This window comes from Mastigoproctus giganteus, chromosome 7, assembly GCF_048544385.1.
Source record: "Mastigoproctus giganteus isolate SK-2022 chromosome 7, ASM4854438v1, whole genome shotgun sequence".
NCBI classification, from domain to species: domain Eukaryota; kingdom Metazoa; phylum Arthropoda; class Arachnida; order Uropygi; family Thelyphonidae; genus Mastigoproctus; species Mastigoproctus giganteus.
The window spans coordinates 53,820,446-53,844,147 of record NC_143581.1 but is presented as its reverse complement, the minus strand read 5'-3'; the positions used below and the strand labels follow the sequence as shown (position 1 = coordinate 53,844,147).

At 36.3% G+C, this 23,702-nt stretch overlaps 2 protein-coding genes across 3 annotated transcripts in view; one reads left to right on the top strand and one right to left on the bottom strand.

Moving 5' to 3' along the window:
• LOC150082899 (tetratricopeptide repeat protein 5-like) overlaps positions 1–18,369 on the bottom strand; it is a 106,491-nt gene extending 88,122 nt beyond the window's left edge. For both annotated transcript variants that reach the window (XM_090376900.1, XM_090376901.1), the window contains exons 1-2: positions 18,133–18,369; positions 5,747–5,879 (exon numbers count right to left, since the gene is read on the bottom strand). In XM_090376900.1, coding sequence (XP_090233026.1) covers positions 5,747–5,879; positions 18,133–18,162 — 163 coding nt within the window. In that variant the 5' untranslated portion in view covers positions 18,163–18,369. The remainder of the gene's footprint in view (positions 1–5,746; positions 5,880–18,132) is intronic.
• A 253-nt stretch (positions 18,370–18,622) lies between these two features.
• The window catches only part of galla-2 (MIP18 family protein galla-2), a 39,230-nt gene continuing 34,150 nt past the window's right edge, over positions 18,623–23,702 (top strand). Inside the window, exons 1-2 of the mRNA XM_090376899.1 lie at positions 18,623–18,793; positions 20,002–20,079. Of these exons, the coding sequence (XP_090233025.1) occupies positions 18,677–18,793; positions 20,002–20,079 (195 nt within the window). The 5' untranslated portion in view covers positions 18,623–18,676. The remainder of the gene's footprint in view (positions 18,794–20,001; positions 20,080–23,702) is intronic.

Below are 23,702 nucleotides of genomic sequence, written 5' to 3'. Positions count from 1 at the left end.
CCAGATCCTGTTGTAGCAGCATAGTGTCAGTAGTGTCCTTGACAACCCTGCCAACCTTTGTATCGTCTGCAAACTTGGACATTAAGCTTGATATACCATCATCAATATCATTTATAAATACAGAAAACAATAATGGACCCAACACTGAGCCCTGAGGGACTCCACTAATAACATTAGTCCACGATGAGCAGTGTCCATTGATTACCACTCTCTGTCTTCTCCCCCTCAACCACCCCTTTATCCATAGCAGCAATTTGCCTCCAATGTCACACTGCTCCAAATTGTGTAGCAGTCTTCCAAGTGCAACAGTATCAAAAGCCTTTCTAAGATCCAAGTATATAATATCAAAGTTATTCCCTGCATCCAGTTCTTTTGTGACTGCATCATAGTATCCAATCAAGTTGGTCAGGCAAGACTTCCCCTTAACAAAACCATGCTGTGTCTGAGCTATAACTGAAGTCTTGTCTAAATGATCCTGCAGTGCTTCTTTAACCAGTGCCTCCATTAATTTTCCTGGAACAGAAGTTAAGCTCACAGGTCTATAATTACTTGTGTCAGCCTTTGATCCTCCTTTGTGAATTGGGGTCACATTTGCACATTTCCAGTCTATGGGTACCTCCCCTGAGTCCAAGGAAGCTCTCATAATTATGGCTAAGGGTTTGCTTACTTCCTTTGCTGCCTCCTTTAATATAACTGGATAGATCCCATCCACCCCGGGTGCCTTTCTTGTGTTTATCTTCAACAGTTTCTCCTCCACTTTACTCCCAGTTATTTCAAGATTCTGTAGCTTACTGCTAGAGCTGAATACACCTCTGGCATTCCCCTTGCTGAATAACTCCTCATGTGTGAATGTCGATGCAAAATATTCATTTAGTTTGTTAGCTACCTGAGCAGGATCATCAACAGTTGACCCATCAATATCAAGTGGACCAATCTGATTCATCCCCTTCCTTCTAGAGTTTACATAAGTAAAGAACTCTTTGCTGTTTTTCTTTGCATCCCTTGCCAAGGATTTCTCATAATCTGCCTTCACCTGCCTAACCTCCTTTGTAACTTGGTTGCATATCAACTTGTATCTATCATAGGCTTCTGTGTCATGTGTTAATTTGTAAGTATCCCATGCATTTTTCTTCTCCGCCATATGCCTCATTAGTTCATCTGACATCCATTTTGGCCTAAACCTTGAACAATATTTCTTAGTTGGTATGTAAAGCCTAGTAGCTTCCAAGATAAGTTCTTTGAATGCTTCCCATTTTGAATTTGCTGTTGGTAACATCATCAGTTGGTCCCACTGTATAGAATTTAAATACTGTCTCAGTCCATCGTAGTCGCCTTTACGGAAGCAATAACCCTTCCCTTTACCCCTAATGGTAGTTACCTCTTTCAGTAAATCCCACTTCAGCACACTGTGATCACTGCCACCTAGTGGTTCATTTATCTGCAGATTCTTAATGCATGAAGAATCACTGCTGATAATCAAATCAAGAGTATTACTCCCTCTAGTTGCCTCCCGAACATGCTGATGTAGAAAACAATCATCCAATAAATCCACAAAAGCCCTGCTAGTGTGTGAGTAACCAGCCCCCAAATTCCAGTCAATATCTGGGAAATTAAAATCTCCCATTATAAGACTCTCTGATTTACTGGCCCACTCTATTTCCCTGTACAGTTCCTTATTATACTCATCAGAGTCATTAGGCCTATAGCACACTCCTACTCTCAATTTTGATTTCCCAATGCTTATGTCACACCAAACTGACTCAACACTGCACTGTCCAGCGATGTCGACTGGCTTCACTTCCTTGGTTTTTATGTGTTTCTTAACTAATAGCATAACCCCTCCCCCCTTCCTATCTTGTCTATCCTTTCTGTAGACATTGTACTCCCCAAATTGCAGTTCTGCATCCCTTATATCTGTGTGACACCACGTCTCTGATATCCCAACAACATCTGCCTTTGATGTTTTGAGCAATACCTCAAATTCATCAAATTTATTTACTAAACTCCTAGCATTGGTGTACACGCAAGTATACCTGCACGTGTTTCTATTCTTGGCTACCCTAACACAACCCATGTGTTTACTTGTACGACAAGGTTCTCATCGAATTGATCGACAAGGTTCTCATCATATACTTCCTCCTATCGGGTCTGGGCAGAATTGTAGATACTTTCACATTCAACCCTAACTCGTGACTTTTTTTCAACATTGACCTGTACTTGTTGAGTAAATCTGCAGATCTCTTACTCTTAACGTCATAAGTTCCAATGAGTAAAACAATATCACCTTTTGTGCCCTTAAAAGATGATATCTGCTCTACAACATCATCAACTTTTGCCCCTGGCAAACATACTCTGGTCCTGTTCCACCTATTCCTTCTTGCATAGTACATTCCCCATCTTCCTGATAACAGAGTCACCAACAATAACTAGTTCCTTTGGGACCAGCGCATTCTGCCTTGGAGATTGCTCTGTGTTGCCTGATGCACAGGAGTGAGCTCTGCTCTTGAGCTGGGCAGCTGAGAGTTTGATGGGCCCCTCATATTAATTTATTCAAGGGCATTTACCCTACACCTCAAGCTCTCATAGACGCCCATCAGAACGCTAAGTTGGTGCCTAATTTCTTGACACTCTAGACACCTAGCACAAACAAAGGCATTCTCCTTGGCTAGATCACGTTCTGTTCTAGAAAGGTTGGCAAACATTTCACATTTAGCACATTTTTTGAGACTGTGATACACTGGAGAATCGCCCCCTTCGTTTCTCCCCCGAATCGCAGCGTTCTCGCTACTCTGTGATCCTTTCTTCGCAGCTCTAGTCTGGGTCATGATTTCCATTTAAATACAATTTAATTACCAATAAAATTTAATAAGATTAATAATATTTTTGATTAATTGATAATACTATAATAAGCTAACAGATTCCTTGTTTTGTACATTTATCAATGATATTGATGAAGGTATATCAGTTTAATGTCCAAGTTTGCAGATGATACAAAGGTTGGCAGGGTTGTTAACAACAGTAAAGACATTATGCTACTCCAACTGGATCTAGATAAGTTGGGAAAATGGGCTGAGAAGTGGCAACTGAAGTTTAACATTGACAAATGCAAAGTACTGCATATGGTTAGCAATTACCAAAGAGAAATGTACCAACTGTGTACTACTACACCCAGGGAAGTGGAAAGTGAAAAAGACCTGGGGGTAACTGTGCAGTCAAATATGAAGTTCGTTGTGCAGTGCAGATGGGCGGCCAGGGCAGGTCATGAAGTCTTGTCAATGATATATAAGAATTTTGCTAGCAGGGACAGGAAGGTGATTATCCTGTTATACAAGGCAATGGTCAGGCTACACTTAGAGTACTGTGTACAGGTTTGATGACCTCATATTAGGAAGGATGTAGAGTTGCTAGAATGAGTATAAAGAAGGGCAACAAGATTGGTGAGGGGAACAAAGGGGTGCTCTTACCAAGAAAGGCTTAAGTTCTACAAATTGCAGCGCCTGGAGAGTAGGCACCTGCAAGGTGATCTGATTGAAGTGTATAAGGCCTTGAATGGGTTGAGCAAGCTGAATGCTGATGGGATTCTTCCTCTTGCTCAGATTAAGAACCTGAGGGGGCACAGATTCAAATTGAGGAAAGATAGTTGTAGAAGAGATGTGCAGAAATTTGCCTTTAGCCAGCAGGTAGTTGATTGGTGGAACAGACTTCCATCTTTTGTTGTGGAAGTTGATAGCCTAAATAAATTTAAGGCTGAGCTGGACAGGCATTTGGAATGAATGGAGGGGTGAAACAGGAGGGGTTTTTTTTTTGGCTGATGCTGCATAAGCTTGCTTTCTTGTATCGTATACCTCTACTAATGCTAATACTAATATCCCAAGGATATATTTAGCTGCCTTCTTCTAACCACAAATTACTCTGTAGCAAACATGAGCATTGAATATCATGTCGTCAATTTTGGTGCTACATTCCAAGATGGGATCCATTTCTTTGAAAATTGCCATGGCAACTTCAAAATGTTGAAAGGTTTCACTCATTGGCTTGGTCAAAATGACATCCTGCGATTCCTTGGGTGTGAGATCATCTGATTTCCTTTACTTTTCTAGAAGGTCTTTACTAGTGAGTTTCTGGGAATGAGAGGAAAGCAGTAAAACATTATCTGCTTGAATTTCTAACAGCAGTTGACCAATCAACTCTGGAATATCAGCAGTGAGTTCTGCCACTTGACCTTCAAATACCAAGAAACTAGAAACAATATCTGGCCAGAGTTTTCTCCAGGTACCATTGAGGTTGGATTCTTTATCCCCCCTTTCCAACTCTCCAATATTCTTCACTGCATCCTTTCCAAAATTCTTTCAGTATTCTACTGTGGTCTATTGCTTTGATGGTTTTGGCAAAGTTTCTTCTCAGGTTCTAATATGTTATAAAAGATGCAATCACCACTTGGTCCATGGGCTTCAGTTGAGCTGTGGGGCAAAAGTTGATGCTTTTGCCCCACAAGCATTAACTTGATGTTGGGGTACACATTAGCAAGGTGTGGAGAATGGCAAGAGTGATATTATCTATCATTATCTAAAAGTAACAGTGCCTTAAATGGCAGGTTGTTCTGCTGACAATAACTATTTTCACACTGGACAATGGCAAAACAGTCTGTAAACCACTCCTCAAAAAGGATCTCAGTTATCCCAGCTCTTGGATTGGATTACCAGATGACAGGAAGTCACTCTTTAATTTTGAATTCTGATTGCCATAAAACAAAAGCTCAACTAGAGATCAATATAAGATTTTTGGATGGTATCTCTTTTAAAAGAAAGTATAAAATTAACCACTCTGCTTAATTAATATAAAGAACATTATGAAATGATACTTCTCTGTAAATCAAATATTCAAAGAAGTGTCATGTCACATTTGTAGTAGCCAGCATAACAATGACTTTCAGAAACCATATCACATTAAAGAACATTAAGTATGGAATGATCCAATGCAATACGACACTTGAAGGCAACAAGTTGTCTTCTTAATTGCCATGTTAAGCAATTAATTCAAAACAAAAAATATTACTTAAATCATATTACTCACAATAACAAAAATTTCAAGTTCAGTTATTACAGGATTAGAAGTACCATCAGTAGAATCAGAGGAAAAGAGGGTAAGACTGAGTAACACATTCAACGTTGAAGCACACAGATGGATGAAATCCACTTTCCAACTTGTGTGTTTTCTTTTTCAGCAGAAGTGACTTGGGGCTACTGCAGAGCCAAGAAGTCATATAAGAGAAATTTACTGGATGGCCAAATCAGGGAGATTCAAGACTGACAGTAGGCAGGTCAGAGATGGCAGTAATAACTTGATCTTTAACATGGTGATCCATATCAAATCAATATTAATGCCACAGTAGGAAGGCACAAATATGAGATTCCCTAAACATTCTATGTTTCGTGTGTTTATCATGTGTGACGATCATGCTAAGATGGAACTGGATATAATTGTTACTACAACACCACAATTAAAGAATTTACTGAATTACACCGTATGTATAAGAAATAAAATATGATTAAATTCAATTGCAAAATATGCAAATTGGAACTGAATATGAACAAGGAGGATAAGCAGAAAAGCATTACGATAAACAGAATGGTAGGTTAAGAAGGTGACCCCAACTTCTAATGAACAGAGAAAAAATCTTAACAGCAAGGGATTTGAACTTACCGCATATTTTAGTAATTTGAGTTAAGAATGTAAAATTTTTTACCTTCATGGTCCTTCAAAATTTCAAGTGTTAATTCCAATTTTCTATTTAAATCATCATTTCTATTGTGAGCCTCCTCTATGGAATGGTCAACAAAGTAATGATCCCGAAAATTATACAGTGCATCAACAGCTTCCTATGTGAGAAAAAAATGTGTATATAAATATTCATATCCTGAAGTAATTTGAACAAAAAAAATGTACTATATAGGGTGTTTCAAAAATACATGGCATAATTTCCGGAATGAGTTGCTCATAGGTAGACAATAAAAATATTTTATATCAACATAGTTCCGGAAATGCTTGGTTCCCAAGTTATTAACCGGAATGTCTTATCTCCCGCAGGTGATTTCCGTCATCACAAGGTACTGTGTGTGTGTGTGTGTGTGTGTGTGTGTGTGTGTGTGTGTGTGTGTGTGTGTGTGTGTATACTGGTTCAGGGTGGTTCCCAGGCAAATGCCCATCTATACCTAAATCATTTAAAACAGAAAATCTGTAAAGTGGACCTGATAAATAAAAAGATAGCTAAGAAATAAGAAGACAAAACATATTTTTGAAAAGAGAAGTAAAGTAAAAAAAAAAATTTTAAGTTAAGTTCATAATCTAAGCTAAGTTAAGTGTATAAACAAGAAATTTTGAATAGGAAAGAATAAAAGTAAATGTAAGAGAGATGTTTGTGACTGACAGAATCTGGTGGTTTTCCATTCCGACCAGGTACTCAAATCAGGAGCAAGCAGATATGCGCTTGATGTACGGTTTGGTGGACGGCAATTCTCTGGAGGCTAGTCATTTGTACCACGAAAGGTTCCCAGAACGAAGATGTCCAGACAGGAAAACGTTTGAAAGTATCTATCGCCGCCTTTGCGAACATGGGACCTTTACACCTCGTGCTGCCGACAGAGGACGACCAAGATCTTTTTTTTTTTTATTAGTTGTTGGCGCATCGGCTTCTGTGGCCATAATGCACCTCCCAAAGTTTTTGCATTTTAACTCTGATCCAAGCCCGAGGCGGGATTCGAACCAGCGACCTTTGGGTTGCCAGGCAGGCACTTTACCCACTTGGCTAGCCCGGTCAGCAACCAAGATCTACCGACTCCTGAAGTAGAGGAGGAGATTTTGAATGTTGTGCATGCTACGCCTGGAATCAGCACACACAGAATAGCAATGCAACTGGCTGTTCAACGTTCGACTATTTGGAGAGTGTTGCGAGAACACCAACTATATCCTTACCATCTGAAACAGATATGGGCCTTGCCACCAGCAGATTACCCTGGCGAGTAATGTTCTGCCAGTGGTTATTGCAGCAGTGTAGTATCCTCACTTTCCTGCCTTAGTCATATTCACAGATGAAGCACAGTTCACATGAGACAGAATCCAAAACTTTCACAATCAGCATGTATGGGCTGAGGAAAACCCACATGCAATTGTTCCATCACATCACCAACAGCGGTTCAGCCTCAACATAACATCTGGGCGGGTGTTTCTGGTGATAAGTTATTTGGGCCCCATGTACTTCCAAACAAACTCACAGGGCAGGTGTACAGAAACTTTCTGGAAAACAACATGCCTGATTTCTTGGACAACACGCCACTGATCATTCGTCAACAAGCGCACTTCATGCACGATGGCGCTCCTGCACATTTCAGCCACCTAGCCTGCAATTACCTGAATCGAAGGTTTGCTGGTAGGTGGATAGGTAGAGGTGGACCAACTGCCTGGCCTCCATGCTGACCTGATTTAAACCCACCAGATTTCTTCTTGTGGGCCATTTAAAGTCACTGGTGTATTCGACTCCGGTAGTTGATGTGGAAACTCTCCACAATCGAATTGTGGCAGGTTGTGAGACAATACGAAACATGCCAGGAATTTGACATCGTCTTCGCGAGTCCATGAGACATCGATGTGAGGCCTGTATTCAGGCAGAAGGTGAACATTTTGAACAATTACTATAAGGTGATGTGAACAGTTAAGTGTCATAGAAAGACCTTCAAAACTCGGAAACCAAGCATTTCTGGAACTATGTTGATATAAAATATTTTTATTGTCTACATATGAGAAACTCATTCCTGAAGTTATGCTGTGTATTTTTGAGACACCATGTATATGGATCACGAAAAATCTACTAATTTGGGATAAATAAAAAATTAAAGTTGATAAGTGGCAAAAGCATAACTTTTGTCTAATTTTAACTTTTACAGTATCATAAGCAGACTGATCCATTATATTGTCAACAACAGATAACAATTTAGCACCAGTAAAATTATGAAAATTACAAATAAATCAGCACTAATTAGATTTAATATTACATGTCTCTTCCATCTAAATCCCAATTAGGGAATAAATTTTGTATATATAATTAAATCATACATGTGTTACATGACATAAAAAAGTTTATATAGCTGAATATCAGGCGTTTTGTTTGTTGTTGATGGGGTTTTAAGTGCAATGGCTACTTAGGCCATATTGCACTATGGAAGTGGTGCATACTGCCTGCGTTTGTTGATTTAGAAGCAGTTAAAAACGGCTATACAATCCTATTCATTTTAGGAATGAGAAGTCTGTGAGATTTGATTTTTCGTCTATGATATGGCTAAGCGACAAAGGTTGTGTTTTGTTTGATAAAGTGGAAATTCAACAACTCAAGAACCTCCTGTTCACTTATTGGACTGGTTCAGTTCAAACCCTATTTTACACAGATTTGCTAGCTTAAAGGTTAAGGTGTTTATCAACCTTGCCACTGGTTTTAAACATCATTTGGATTTCTGAAAAACTGTAGCCTGAAGAATTCATGGGACAATGCTCTAGAATCATCCAGTGCTTTACAGCCAACTATTCAGTTTAGAGTGAATCAGGTCAATTTTCTTGGTGTCATATCAATTCAGATTTGTGGCACACTTCATAAGAATGCAAAAAATTCTGTTCAAAAAAATTCATCTGCTAAAGTGCATAAAATTATCTTGGTTAATTTGTTGGAGGTAGATATACAGGGTGATATACAGGATTTACCAGTTAAATATTTTATTCTTTAGATCACATGTGAAATAAAGTTAAGAAATACAAATCATTTGAATCAACTGAAAAAGTGTTATTAAAAATTAATAAATCATACTCAACGAGAGCACCATGAGCAGCTCAAACAATACCAAACCAATATTCATCTCCTGCCACACTTTTTAGAAAATAACAGTAAATTTTTGCATAGGTCTCTGTAGTCCATGTCTTAAACCCTTCTAGTGTTTCTAGCAACAGAGGACCATAGCCACTGTCTTTATTGACCGCCAAAATCAAAAAATCCAGTAGTGTGAGATTTGATGATCATTGGGGCCATTCCATAGATCCTCTCTGTCCAGTCTACTGATTAGTAAGAAGTTCATTCAGGTATGATTTTACTTCATTATGGAAGTGCAAGAAAGTCCATCTCATGGATAAATCAGATCTGGAACATCTTGCAGCTGTTGTCTGGATAGACAATTTCTGTTTTTTCAGTCTGCAAGGAAGCTGCAAACAAGGAAGTCTGCAAGTCACAAACTTTTCTTTTCGATATTGTTGTAAAAATATTAACATCTGGACTGTTCATTTCATATTTGATAAACTTTTGGGGTTTTCACCCCTCCACATCCAAAAATCATGACGATTCACTTCTATCGTGAATGTGATGACGGTGGATAAAATTTCATGTCATTACTAAAGATCAACTTGCTCATAATTGTGTCATCATTGGCTATATTTTTGAGAAATTCTGAACAAAAGTCATTCCATTGCATTCTGTGGGTTTCAACTGCTGTAGAATCTGTAATAATATGCAAAAAGGTAATTTTCGATTACTTGCTAAACAGTAGTTATAGGTGATTATGGGACAGAGAAAAAACCATCATCAAGTTGTGATCTGATGTTTCAAGTGAACATCAACTAACATTAGAAGTCAAAGTAACATTAATATGTGTTTTGAGGAATTACTGGTGAGGAAAAAAATCAAGACTGTTGGGTGTGGTTAGGACTGTCTGGTATTCTAGCAGGTAAATGAACAAGTTATAAGTTATATAAGGTCATTAATAATGGCAAAACCCTTGGCATCTCTACCAGCAGGGCCCACACAACTAGAAAACTGAACATTGTCCCCCCCCCCCTTCTGGTTTATATTTACTTTAGAAGTACATGAAGGATGTTTTCAGACTAAAAATATTTGGGGTAGAACGTTCCCTTTGAGAAAAAAAGCAGTTGATTATATAAAATGTAAATTTAGAATGCAAAATCTAAACCATATAAATTAATCAAATTTTAACATCAAATTCAAAATTTCAATCCAAACAACCTATATGGGATTAAATGCACTTTATTTGAAACATCCTGTATAATCTTGCTGCATTTTCATTAATAAGCTAAGTAAAAGTAGATATGTATGCAACAAATCTAAACATTTCATCAATTTTAATGTCCACAATCCCAAAATTTTTAACTTATCTACATTAATGCATCATGAATAGTCAAACTAAAGGAACAAACTTATCTGCAGAAAGAACTAGATCTCCTGAAAACGTCCTAATTCATATCACAAATATACACAGTCCTTATCCTAACAGTGTCCATTTCCATCTAAAATATACCAAGTCCTACTTTTCTGAGAAAATCTCAATTATCAGTTACCTAATTAAGATAGTATGTATGCATTTGTCTGTTCTAATACTTCCTAATTTGGAATCTCCTCTCTGTGATTTGATTTTGTACAGTATTAATAGTGACAAATGATGTAGGGAAACAAACTTATATAGCACTAACCATTTAAAAAAAATTACCTACTTTTTTTTGCCCAACCACTCTAATAATTTGTCTAATTTTCCTTTAAATTTATTCAAACTATCCACTTCCACAATGGTAAAAGTTTATTATTTTATTATATGCTATTTATTATGAAAGGTTGTTATTTTATCACAGCAATCAGTTACTCTCTAGCTAAAAGCATCCATTTCTAATTTAAACCTATCCCCCCAAGAACAAATAATTGTTTACAGACAGTACACACATGCTTGGCAATTAGCTTAGTTTTCAGATTCTGCAATTTATGGAACTCAATGTCTTTCTTTGTAAGGGTATCCTTTTTGTGCCCCAACTAATCTTGTTGCTCTTCTCTGCACCTGTTCCAACAGCTTTACATCCTCCTAAACTAAGACATTCAAACCTGTATGTAGTACTCAAGATGTAGTCTTAAGCCACTGCCTTACAATGGGATAATCACCTCTTTGTCTCTGCTGATAAACTCTCCTCCATAAATAAAATCTCTTTACCCCAGTTTGTCAGATTCATTTCTTGTCTTTGTTATTCTTCCAACTCTACAAATTACTCAGAATTTTTTGGGCTTCTTTCCTTGAACCTCAACTTTCTCCAGTCAAATTTTCCTGACAGCTTTCTTCAGTCTAATTTTCCTGATAGCTTTGTCAAATTTAACTTTCCAAACAAATCCTAGTATGCTAATCAAACAAAAACATAAATTTATTAAAAATAAACTGATCTAGGATATAATTTCTAATTGTAAGACTAGAATTAGTGATACATTATAACTCATTAAGGGTTATAAAAGATACAGTTATTTGTCAATGATTTACATTAATCATGTGCTACAATAAAATGCTGCAATTAAATTGAATAAGCAAAACCTAGTTGCATTAACCTTCCACTTAGTTTTGGTTATTAAATTTAACTCAATGTTTCCAATGGATATTATTACCAGCTATCTCCTGGAGAATATGAAATATAAATTTAGTATCTTTCAGAGGAAAGTTTATGATTAAACATATTGTATTAATACTGCATTAATAAACTACTATATAATTTAATTTATTATATTGTATAATTCTAAATTAACTACTGCGATAAATGCATTATGTCCCAGGTGAGTATGGTGAGTATGGGCTTGGCACACCCAGAGTCCTTAGCTGGATATCATCATTCTTCTCTTTCTTGGTGATTCCCTTCTACCTTTCTTTCTTTCTCTCTCTTTGGGTAATTCAGAAATTTTTTTTTTGTCTAGTGCAGCATAAGCCTCAGGCTTCCTTGCACCATATGGCTAATAATAATAGTGCTTAACTTCACCTCACAGTTCTTTATTACATGAATGTTTACATAAGTTATATGTTACATATATAAAAAAAATTCTAATTAATTCTAATTGTTTCACATAAAATAATACAAACTTTTTATTTAATACAATAATAACTTTATTTAATTTCACTTACACACCAGTTGAAAACTTATGTTATACAGCCTTATCTACCTGGTATTGTTTACTAAAAATTACAATGTTAGATGACCTGTTTACTTCTACATACAAATTTTTAATAGTCTTTCGACAATGACTGGTAGAAGTAATAATACACAATTGAAATTCTGAGGTGGATTAAGCTACATGCAGGTTGTTCTTACTTATTGAATTCAATTAAAACATTCATTTTAATGCATAGTTAGTACAAATTATGACAATAATGCGAGGTTCTTTCAAACCAATAAAGGCAAAAATGGATAAAATAAAATTCATTCCTACTTGCAGTTTTAACAATACAAATAAACTCTTAATCCATAAATGGGTGGGAGGAACCTAGCTATATGCATACATATGCATATATATAGTGTATATGCTGCAAATGTGTATATAGGTTGCAACTGAAGAAGGTTAACTAAACAACCGGAAGCTTTTATTTGTATGTATCTAATCTAATATATGTATATTTCCTATTATTAAACCTGTCACAATCTATATTTTTGTATCCGTTTCGCTCTGAGCAACTGTAATTTAGTAATAATAAGGTTGCAAGATTATTATTATTATTATACTATATTTATTATTACATGCAATATCATATATTACATATATAAATATGTAATATTACATATTATTATCATATTAATACAAAGGCTGTTCAATAAAGGATGATCATAATTTTTTTTTCACAACATACCGTTATTAATCATCCATATTTGATGATCTTTTTCATAGTCCCCATTTGATGATATGCAATTACTGCAATGTTTTTGCCATTCTTCAAAAACATGGTGGAAGTCATTTTCTGATAAGCATTTGAGAATCAGCTCCAATGTCTTTACAACTTTTCTGATGACTGGATATGGTTTCCTCACAGCTCGTTCTTTAACTTTGAAAATAAAAAAAATTGCATGGTGTAAGGTCAGGGCTGTAGGGTAGATGAGGAACACATTTGGCATTAATCCTGGCTAAGTATTCGATGACAGTATGAGCAATGTGAGGTCTTGCATTTTTGTGATGCAGCATTCACCTGCATGCAGTTGTAGTCATTTCCAATGAATTGTATGTTTTTTGCCCACCAAAAAACATACAATCCAATTTTATTTTAGCACTTGTATATCAGTTGTCATAGGCAGTTACAATAAATTTGTAAACTGTCTTGGCTATGAACAGCTATATAGAGTATGAGATTAAAATTTTATTTAAACTATAAAAATCAACATGACATTCATATTCATTATCCAATTCCTATACTGGTGCAATAAAAAGTGAAGGAACTCAAAAATGATTTTATTTTTATTCAAAATAATCACCACTTGATTGAAAGTACTTATTACCATTCTAAAAGTCTGTGAAAAGAGTCAGCGAAGGCATCCAGAGATGGTTTAGTTCGGTGGTTATGTTTTCCTTCATGTCCTCAACATTCTGAAATCTCTTTCCTTTGAGGGAAGTTTTCACTTTGAGAAAGAGGAAGACATCTGTTGGTATTAGATTGGAAGAGTAGTGCTAATGGTTGATCTGCACAGTCATGTTTCATCAAAAATGTCTTCACAAGTGTGGGATGGACTGGGGCATTGTCGTGCAACAAGAACCAGCTGCTTTTCTCTCAAAATTGAAGTCTCACCTGGAAAATGCACTTTGGTAGTCTTTGAAGCACCTGCAGATAGAATGCAGCACTGACTCTCACCCATTTAGGTACAAACTACTTGTGAATCACAACCTGTTTGTCAAAAAACAGGATCATTGTCTTGATCCTGGATTACTGTAAACAAAACTTTTTGGGCCTTGATGATTTTGAAGTCCACTGCATGCTCTGACACTTTGTCTCTGGGTTGTACTGAAACCCCAAACACTCATCTCCAGTGACAATACAGTCAAAGAAATTAGCATAAGAATATTGTCTTCACAAGTATGGATGGAGTCTTCACATTATGACACTCTTCATTGGTTTTGCTCATCTGTGAGGCAAATTTCGCACAGACCTTCCTTTTCCTTAAATCTTCATGCAGAATTTGACCAATTGTCTTCATATTCATATCCAACTCATCAGCCATCAGTCTGAGGGTCAAACAATCTCTTGCCACAATTTCCCAAACATTTGTAACTCTGTCCTCATTTCAAGAGGTTGACGGATGGACTCCTTGAGTCATCACAGACATCTTCACATTCATCTTTGAACCGCTTATATCATTCAAACACACTGGTACAACTCTGCATTTCATCACTATAAACAGTTTTTAACATTTCAGGATCATTGAAATACATTTCTCTTACAGATTTTCTCAGTTTAAAGCAAAATTTGATATTCGTTCATTGCTCCATTACGAAATCGTGACATCAATGCTACTAACAAAACTAGTTGCTACAGAATTTGACCAATTGTCTTCATATTCATATCCAACTCATCAGCCATCAGTCTGAGGGTCAAACAATCTCTTGCCACAATTTCCCAAACATTTGTAACTCTGTCCTCATTTCAAGAGGTTGACGGATGGACTCTTTGAGTCATCACAGACATCTTCACATTCATCTTTGAACCGCTTATATCATTCAAACACACTGGTACAACTCTGCATTTCATCACTATAAACAGTTTTTAACATTTCAGGATCATTGAAATACATTTCTCTTACAGATTTTCTCAGTTTAAAGCAAAATTTGATATTCGTTCATTGCTCCATTACGAAATCGTGACATCAATGCTACTAACAAAACTAGTTGCTACAGAATTTGACCAATTGTCTTCATATTCATATCCAACTCATCAGCCATCAGTCTGAGGGTCAAACAATCTCTTGCCACAATTTCCCAAACATTTGTAACTCTGTCCTCATTTCAAGAGGTTGACGGATGGACTCTTTGAGTCATCACAGACATCTTCACATTCATCTTTGAACCGCTTATATCATTCAAACACACTGGTACAACTCTGCATTTCATCACTATAAACAGTTTTTAACATTTCAGGATCATTGAAATACATTTCTCTTACAGATTTTCTCAGTTTAAAGCAAAATTTGATATTCGTTCATTGCTCCATTACTAAATCGTGACATCAATGCTACTAACAAAACTAGTTGCTACTTGCAACCTGTCAGCCTACTGGATAATCTCTATACCACTATCTGTTGGAGGAAGTTTGAACTACAATATATCACTTCCATTTATTTTCAAATTCACCATTCCAGGAACTTTATTGCCTCAACTTATATATAAACATGTTTGATTTTTGGTGATGGATATATGAATAAACTGGGTGCATAATAAATTAATATTAAAAAGAATAAACACACAAAATGTAAATAGGCTACGGATTGGTAATTCACTATAAGAATATCACTGATATTCTTATAATAAATTAATGTACTTTTGCAAATGTTCTCTCCTGTCATCCGAAAGAAAAGTTCTGTTACTTGGTGTATTTCCCCAATAACACATAACCTTTCAGTTTGAGTTGCTTTAATGAAAACCTGTGCAAATTAGGTCTGTAGGTCACATATAGCCTCCCACTATACTTTTCATTAAATCAAAATGCATTTTTTTTTTTTTTTTTTTTTTTTTTGATATAACAATTAATAATGAATCCAAAAGTATGTTTTGGGGGTGGTATGGTCTCTGAACAAAGCTTTCGGTTATTATGAAGGGAGGGGGAATTCAGACTGCTGAACCAGGTTCCGTTTTCTTAGAGGACCTTGGTATTCTCCACTTTACTTTGATAATTATAATTAACACCTGATTTTTGATAATTATAATAACACCTGCAAAATTCATATGCAAGTGTGCATTAAATACTCAATAATAACAGTCACAATTAAAAATATTCTGCAAGTCTATTTTCATCAATTTGCTTATTATATGATGAAGGAGGCTTGTATGGCTCTCCATTCTCCAAATCGGGGCTGTAGTGGAGGGCATACGCCATATACCCTCTGGATTTTTTTAGGTGACTAGTGTACACCTTCTGGTTTTTGAAAGAATTTAAAAACAAATATTATTAAAATATTTACTGAAAGTTAAAAAATAAATTTATTAGAATTTGATTCTTAGCAATACTTATAGTTTTATCATTTTTAACATATATATACAGGTATATGTCATATACCCTCTGGAATTCTATTAATAAGCCTGATATGCTCAGTATGCATAATGTATATGTATATACATTCATATAGTACACCTTCTGCTAATTTTACGACTACAGCACTGCTCCAAATGATTTCTTTAGTGACCACTGAGTGTAAAAGTTTGCACGGTCCTGTTTTAATAGCTGAAATGTTTTGGATTATATCAACTAGGTTTCATATATTTTGTCAGCCATTGGATCAGGCAGGAGATACTGATATCTTGTGACCTCAGTTCTCATTTTGTATTATTCTACAGACAGTTTGTATTATTCTATTGACTCGGTCCCTCATGAGAGGTTACTGTATAAGCTCGAACAGGTTAGGATTACTGGTAAGATTCTAAGATGGATTGTTGGGTGGTTGCAGGGAAGAAGGCAGAGGGTTGTGATTAATGGGTATTCTTCATATTGGTGTAACATCAGGAGTGGGGTTCCTCAAGGATCGATTCTCAGACCAACGTTGTTTCTCACTTTCATAAATGACATTGACGAAGGGATACAAGGCATGGTCAAAATTTGCTGATGATGTAAAGATTAGCAGAGTTGTTAATGATCAGTGGCAAGCAGCGCTCCTTCAGGATGATTTGAACAGACTTCAAAGATGGTCAGAAAAGTGGCAGCTATGTTTTAATGCTGCTAAATGCAAGGTCTTAGGGAATAGCACCCACAAATAAATTAATACACTTGGCAAGGTTGAATTAAAAACAGTGGAGGAGGAAAAGAATCTGGGAGTTACAAAACAGACAGATATGAAGTTCCTGAACAGTGTAAACAGGCAACCAGGAAACTAATGGTGTAATATCAATTATTTATCAAATGTTATCCTGTACAGATAGGGAGGTCATAATCCCACTGCATAAGGCAATTGTAAGACCACATTTGGAATACTGTGTTCAAGTATGGAGACCTCATCTGAAAAAAGACACTGAGCTTCTTGAAAGGGTCCAAAGACAAGCAAATCGAATGGTGAGATCGGTTGAAGGACCATATGAATAAATACTTCAATTATGTGGGCTACAGAGCTTGGCAACCAGTCACTTCAGAGGTGGCCTGATTGAGTGAGGTTTACAAGGCTCTGAGGGATTAGTAAAATGAATGAAGGTGGAATTCTCACTGTTCAAAACTAGGGGTCATAAATTCAAATTACATGGCTTGAGGTTTAGATTAAATTGTAGGAAGTTTTCTTTTAGCCAGTGAGTCTGGAACAAGTTGCCCTTGCAGGTAGTTGAGGCTGACAGTTTGAATAAATTCAAAGGTAACTGGATAGTTACTTGTGTGAGGAGGAAAGCATATAATTTGTATTTTTTTATTAACTTGTTTTTTTTTTTGCTAGTGCAGCAAAAGCCTATGGCTTCCTTGTACTATATGGCAAATATTATTACCATTACAATAAATTCTGTTCATTTGGATGAGCCAGTTTCATCTAAATTAAATTTAATTTTATTAGCACTGAAGTTGTACTAATTGCTTTTAAAGTTTTCCTGCATTACTGAATTAATTAATTGGGATAAAATTCTTTAGAATTAATCCCTGGCCTTTCCAAGAACAACAAAAAAAAAAAAAAAAAGTAACAAATTTAATTCGAATATCCCAGGGGCTCACATCTGGTGAGCATGAGCTTGGCACACCCAGGGTCCTGATCTGGATATCATCATCATTCTCTTTCTTGGTGATTCCTTTCTACTTCTCTATATCAGGGTAACCCATGAATTTTTTTTTTTTTTTTTTTGCTGGTGCAGCATAAGCCTCAGGCTTCCTTGCGCCATATAGCTAATAATAATAATAATAATAATAAATGGCAATCAGGAACAAGGGTGTTGCCAAAAGCATTGAATGGATCAGTTGATCCTCCTTTTTCCCATCCACTCTGTGAAAAATTAACTAATAAATTCCATTCTTATAAATAATAGAGAAACTACATAAATCGCTGACTTATTGACCCTACAAAAATTCCCACCTGAATAGAAATTTAATCACAGCTAAATTAGTGCGGAATCAAATAATGGAAGCTAACCTCTGCCACTAGTAAAGGTGATTTTGTCATTTTTAAGACAGATTTTAAAATTAATTTTCAAAAACCATTCATTATTGAATCACCGTGTGAACTTCAGATAAGGTCCTCATACGACCAAAACTTTCTCTACTAGGAATTAAAGAAACTTTCAAAACGAAATTATTTACAGGCTTTCACCGTCCGCCCGTGAATAAAATTCATAAATATTTCATTCAACATGACATATACGAAGAATTACAGAATCCATATGTATACAATCACATAACAGAGCATACGCAAAACTAACATGTGTTCGGTATCTATTTTCGTAAATAATTGATAAGCATTAGATAGACTATTATTTTACTCTTAATTATTATATTTTATTTATTAATAAATATTCATTTTTTCCCCTTAACTATAGGTCTTTACAGAAGAAATGAAAATATAAATACGAGTTTGAATTACATACGTGCTGCGAAACTAGAACACGTGGGAAACATTTATTTTGCATCTGATTTCACAAGTTTTGTAATATAGTAACATAAACAAAATAGTAGGAAGCATGGCATTACAAAACGCTAATCCTTCCATTTATGAGTGTATCAAAGACAGAGAAATTACCGCTGAAGAAGAAGATGATAACATCATCGATAAAATAGATAGCAGAGAAATTTTTGATATCCTTTGCTCATGTTTGTATTATGATAAATACACATTTAGATTGAGTTAAAAAAGTAATTTTGAAAAAAAAAAGTTTTAGTTTAACATTAAAACGAAATAAAACTTTTGTTAGAGGTAGCATAAAAGAAATTATATCAAGTTTTTGAAATCAGTGAATTAAATCTTTCAAAATGAATGGCGGGTAAAACAGAAGCTCCAACAAGGGGTATAAGTGCAGTCCCGGAACTACTATGGGGGCTATTCTTCGTTCTGTTTTTCTGAGGAGTTTTATTTATTAATTTGATACCTTGTCTCGCTTCCACTCCCGAAATAAGATAAGACACCTCTATGTTCACAATTTATTCAAATATTTGGTGTAGTTGTTTATGTTAGGAGTGGAACTCTCCTAAATATTCCTTGCTGTGGTTCCATATGAGGAAAATGTCAACAAATTGTACTCATGGTTTAGGCGTGTACCCGGAAGGGCAGGGTCTCAGATTCTAGATCTGCCAAAAAGACCCCAACCAGAAGGGCGAGAGGGTAGCAGGCTCCTGTGTTTAACCCCTTCTGAAGGTGTTGAACTTCCCTCAAACTGGAAATAGGCCTGAATGGCTACGAGGTTGATGAAATTAAGAATGTCATCTCTTGAGAAAGGTGTAAGCGGAGATCAAAACGGGAAATTTTATGTCAGAATTCTTGTTAATAAACTAACTTATTTTTAATAATTGAGTATGTGTGTGACATTACCAGTTCATGTAACGAACTGGAATAGTGCAGAACCATACCTAGCCATGGGTATAGGGTGACTTGTGTGTTGTGTCAAGGTGTTGTGCCTAGTCTAGCTTTGGCATCTACTAGAGGGATATTGGTGAACTTTACATCAGAGGTTGTCAGTACATTCTCTATTTGTATAGAAGTTTGTTCAAGTCTATTAAGAAAGTGCTAGCATTGTTTAGAGAGTGTTGGGAGTTACGGGGATAATTTGGATAGCCGCTAGCCATTTGGCAAAGGCCTGAACTAGTTGCTAGTCCCTAACAGCATGGATCAGAAGGGCTGTGGACCTTCGTGTTTCAAAAAATATTTTGTTATTATCTTGAAATTTAATAAATATATATGAATTACACAGTGTGAATTAGTTTTCTTATTGTTTAAATTCCTATGAACTTAACTCTTCATTAAATTCTACTCAGTTCATAAATATTTTATTACCTTAATTCATGTTTATATCTTGTAAGAGAAATAAATGATCCAGAACATCCACTGACTCTTGAAGAGTTGAATGTAATTGAAGAGAGTAAAGTGATGGTAAGTTGAAACAAGTTATTTCTGCAATTTTAAGATTTTGCTCTCTTGTGCACACACGCACACACACACTAATTTTAAATTCTTATCACACTTTAGTATCTAAAATTAACATCTTATCTTTCTTTTGGTACACTTGTGGTCTGCATATAGTATTGACATCTGGTAAATAGCATCATTTTGTCAAATATGCGAAATTGGTTTTTGAGTTTTTTATTTATTTTTTTTTTTTACTCAAACATTTTATGCTTAAAGTTGAGTACTGAAATATACAGTATATTGTAATTATATTTAAACATTTAAAAAATAATAATAATAAAAGTAATATATTGTAATAATACCTAAAATGTTTTGTTATACTATTAGGTTTGCAAGGTGATGTCTTCAGAAAATCCAGACACCCATTGGTTTTGCATATAATAATAAATTTCTGTTTATACCCTGGAATGACCACATGATCAGAAGGGTTCACAAGATTGAGAGAGAGGATACAAGAAACAGCACTGTATTTAGCAGTTGCATGGACTTGAACTTTGGTTGCTCAAAGCAAGCATACTTATGCATCCTTGCACCCGACTCTACTTGGCTATAGCAGCTGTATACTGTAGCTTCCAGTTTTGTTCAACTTCTGGTTTCGTGCATTCATGTCGATTATTTCGAAATAGATTTGGTTGCTAGATGATCTCATTGAAAAAATACCGGACATACATAATGAAAGTTTGTTGCCAAAAACAGTCCTTACTGGAGAAATGGGAGGGGATTAGATTATAGTGAGAAATTATAAGTTAAAATATAATGAAACTGAATTGAAAATTTATTCAAAATAATAATCTACACTTATAATAATAATACTGGAGATATATAATACACTACAATTTATAATTTAAATTTGGTTGCACAGCTTTTATCAATTTTTTTTTCTTTCGAGAAAACAGCCTTCACATAAAAACATTTGAAAGGTATATTAAAAACACACAAATTAATTTGAACATATTGAACACAGAAACTGTTACGTTCATCTGTCTATAGTAATTTAAATTTCATTGAAACAGCTGAAACTTGCTCAGAAAACTTCATATCTGACTGCACAATTACTCCCAGTTCTTTTTTATTTTTTACCACCCTAAGTGTAGTACCACACAGTTGGTATGTTTCTCTGAAGTTCAGTGTTAAACTTCAGTTGCCACTTCTCAGCCAATCTGCCCAAATTTTCTAGAACCATGTATTAGCACACTGTCATTAACAACCCTGCCAACCTTTGTATCATCTGCAAACTTCGACATTAAGCCTGATATACCTTCATCAATATCATTGATAAATATACAAAACAACAATGGACTCCACTAATAACATTAGTCCACGAAGAGCAGTGTCTATTGATTACCACTCTGTCTTCTTCCACTCAACCAGCCTTTTATCCATTGTAGCAAGTTACCCTTAATACCATTCTGCTCCAATTTGTACAGTAGTCGTCCATGCGCATTGGGCATGCGCAAACCATTGGCATTTGGCATTGAGCATGCTCAAACCATTCAAAGCCTTATACACCTCTATCAGATCACCTCGCCTGTGCCTAGTCTCCAGACTCTGTAATTTGCAAAACTTAAGCCTTTCTTCATAAGAGCAACCCTTTGTTCCATTCACTAATCTTGTTGCCCTTCTCTGTACCCGTTCCAGCAGCTCTACATCCTTCTTGAAATGAGGCCTCCAGACCTGTATACAGTACTCAAGATGTGGCCTAACCATTGCCTTATACAAGGGAATAATCACCTCCTTATCCCTGCTAGAAAAATTCCTGTATATCATTGACAAGACACCATGAGCTACTCTTGCAGCTCGTCTGCTCAGAGAACTTCATATCTGCCTGCACAATTACCCCCAGGTCCTTTTCATTCTCCACCACTGTCAGTGTAGTACCGCAGAGTTGATACGTTGCTCTGGGGTTACTGTTTCCCATATGTAGTACTTTACATTTGTCAATGTTAATCCAATGTACAAATCAAATGTACTTTACATTTGTCAATGTTAACTTGTCATCCTTAGATCCCCTTTTGTGGATTGGGGATACATTTGCACATCTCCAGTCTGTGGGGAATTCCTCTGAGTCCAAGGGGAAGTTCCCACATGAACTGTGTGCCAGACATTAGTTCATATAGGTTATGGCAGTCACTGGATGTCATGGATAACCACTGTGAGACATAAGAAAATGCCTTGTATTGGCACGTCACTACCAACATGTGGAAATATGATAAGTATACAGGTCTGGAGGCCTCATTTCAAGAAGGATGTAGAGATGCTGGAACGAGTACAGAGAAGGGCAACAAGATTAGTCAATGGAACAAAAGGGTGCTCTTACGAAGTAAGGCTTAAGTTTTGCAAATTACAGTGTCTGGGGACTAGGCACCAGCGAGGTGATCTGATAGAGGTGTATAAAGCCTTGAATGGTTTGAGCATGCTCAATGCTGATGGGATTCTTCCTCTTGCTCAGAATAATCACCTGAGAGGGCATAAATTCAAATTGAGAAAAGACAGATGTAGGATAGACGTGAGGAAATTGCCTTTAGCCAGCGGGTGGTTGGTTGGTGGAATAGACTTCCATCCCTTGTCGTGGAAGTTGATAGCCTAAATAAGTTTAAGGCTCAGCTGGACAGGTATTTCGAACGAACAGAGGGGTGAAGTGGAAGTGGTTATTTTTTATTTATTTATTTATTTTATTTTATTTTTTTTTTGGCTGATGCTGCATAAGCTTGCTTTCTTGCATCAAATGCCTCTACTAATGCTAAATCTGTCGCAGGGTCTGATGAAGCCTATTTCCAACTCTATTGTGCTGATGGATGTATCCACATTTGGAGAAAGCAATATGAGGCCATGGCACCTGGATGTATTGTTGCTGTTTGGCAGGCTGCAGTCAGTGGCATTATGGTTTGGGGAATGTTTTCATGGCATGTCCTGGGTCCTCTGATCACCATTAATCAGTGGTTTGTTGGGTATCTTTCTATCATCACCAACCAAGTACACTCCTTCATGATGATAGTTTGTCCAGAGAACTCTGACGTCTATTAATAAGACTGTGCCATGGTGCAAAGGCCCAACAGGTTGCCAACTGGTTTCAGGAACATGACAATGAATTTTCCATTCTTCCAATGCTGCCCAAATCATCCATTGTCAACCCAGTTGAGCATGTTTGGGACCTACTGGAAAAGTACATTTGATGCCAATACCATCCTCCTGAAAATGTGTATGCATTACCAGGCACATTGTGCAATGCATGGGTAGCACTACCACAAGATACTCTGCAACACATTGCAGATGTTGAGCTGTATTACAGGCAAAAGGTGACTTCACAAGTTATTAGGTAGTGTTGCTAATGCAAAGCAAACTCCGTATATACATATACACCGACGAGCCAAAACATTATGACCACCTACCTAATATGATGTTGGTCCTCCACATGCAGCCAAAACAGCTCGTACCCGGCGAGGCATGGATGCTACAAAATTTCTAAATGTGTCTTGTGGTATCTGGTACCAACACGTAACCAGCAGATCCTTTTAACTCCTGTAAGGTCTGTGGTTGAGACGCTGCAGATCGGAGTTGCTGTTCCAACACAAACCACAGATGCTCGA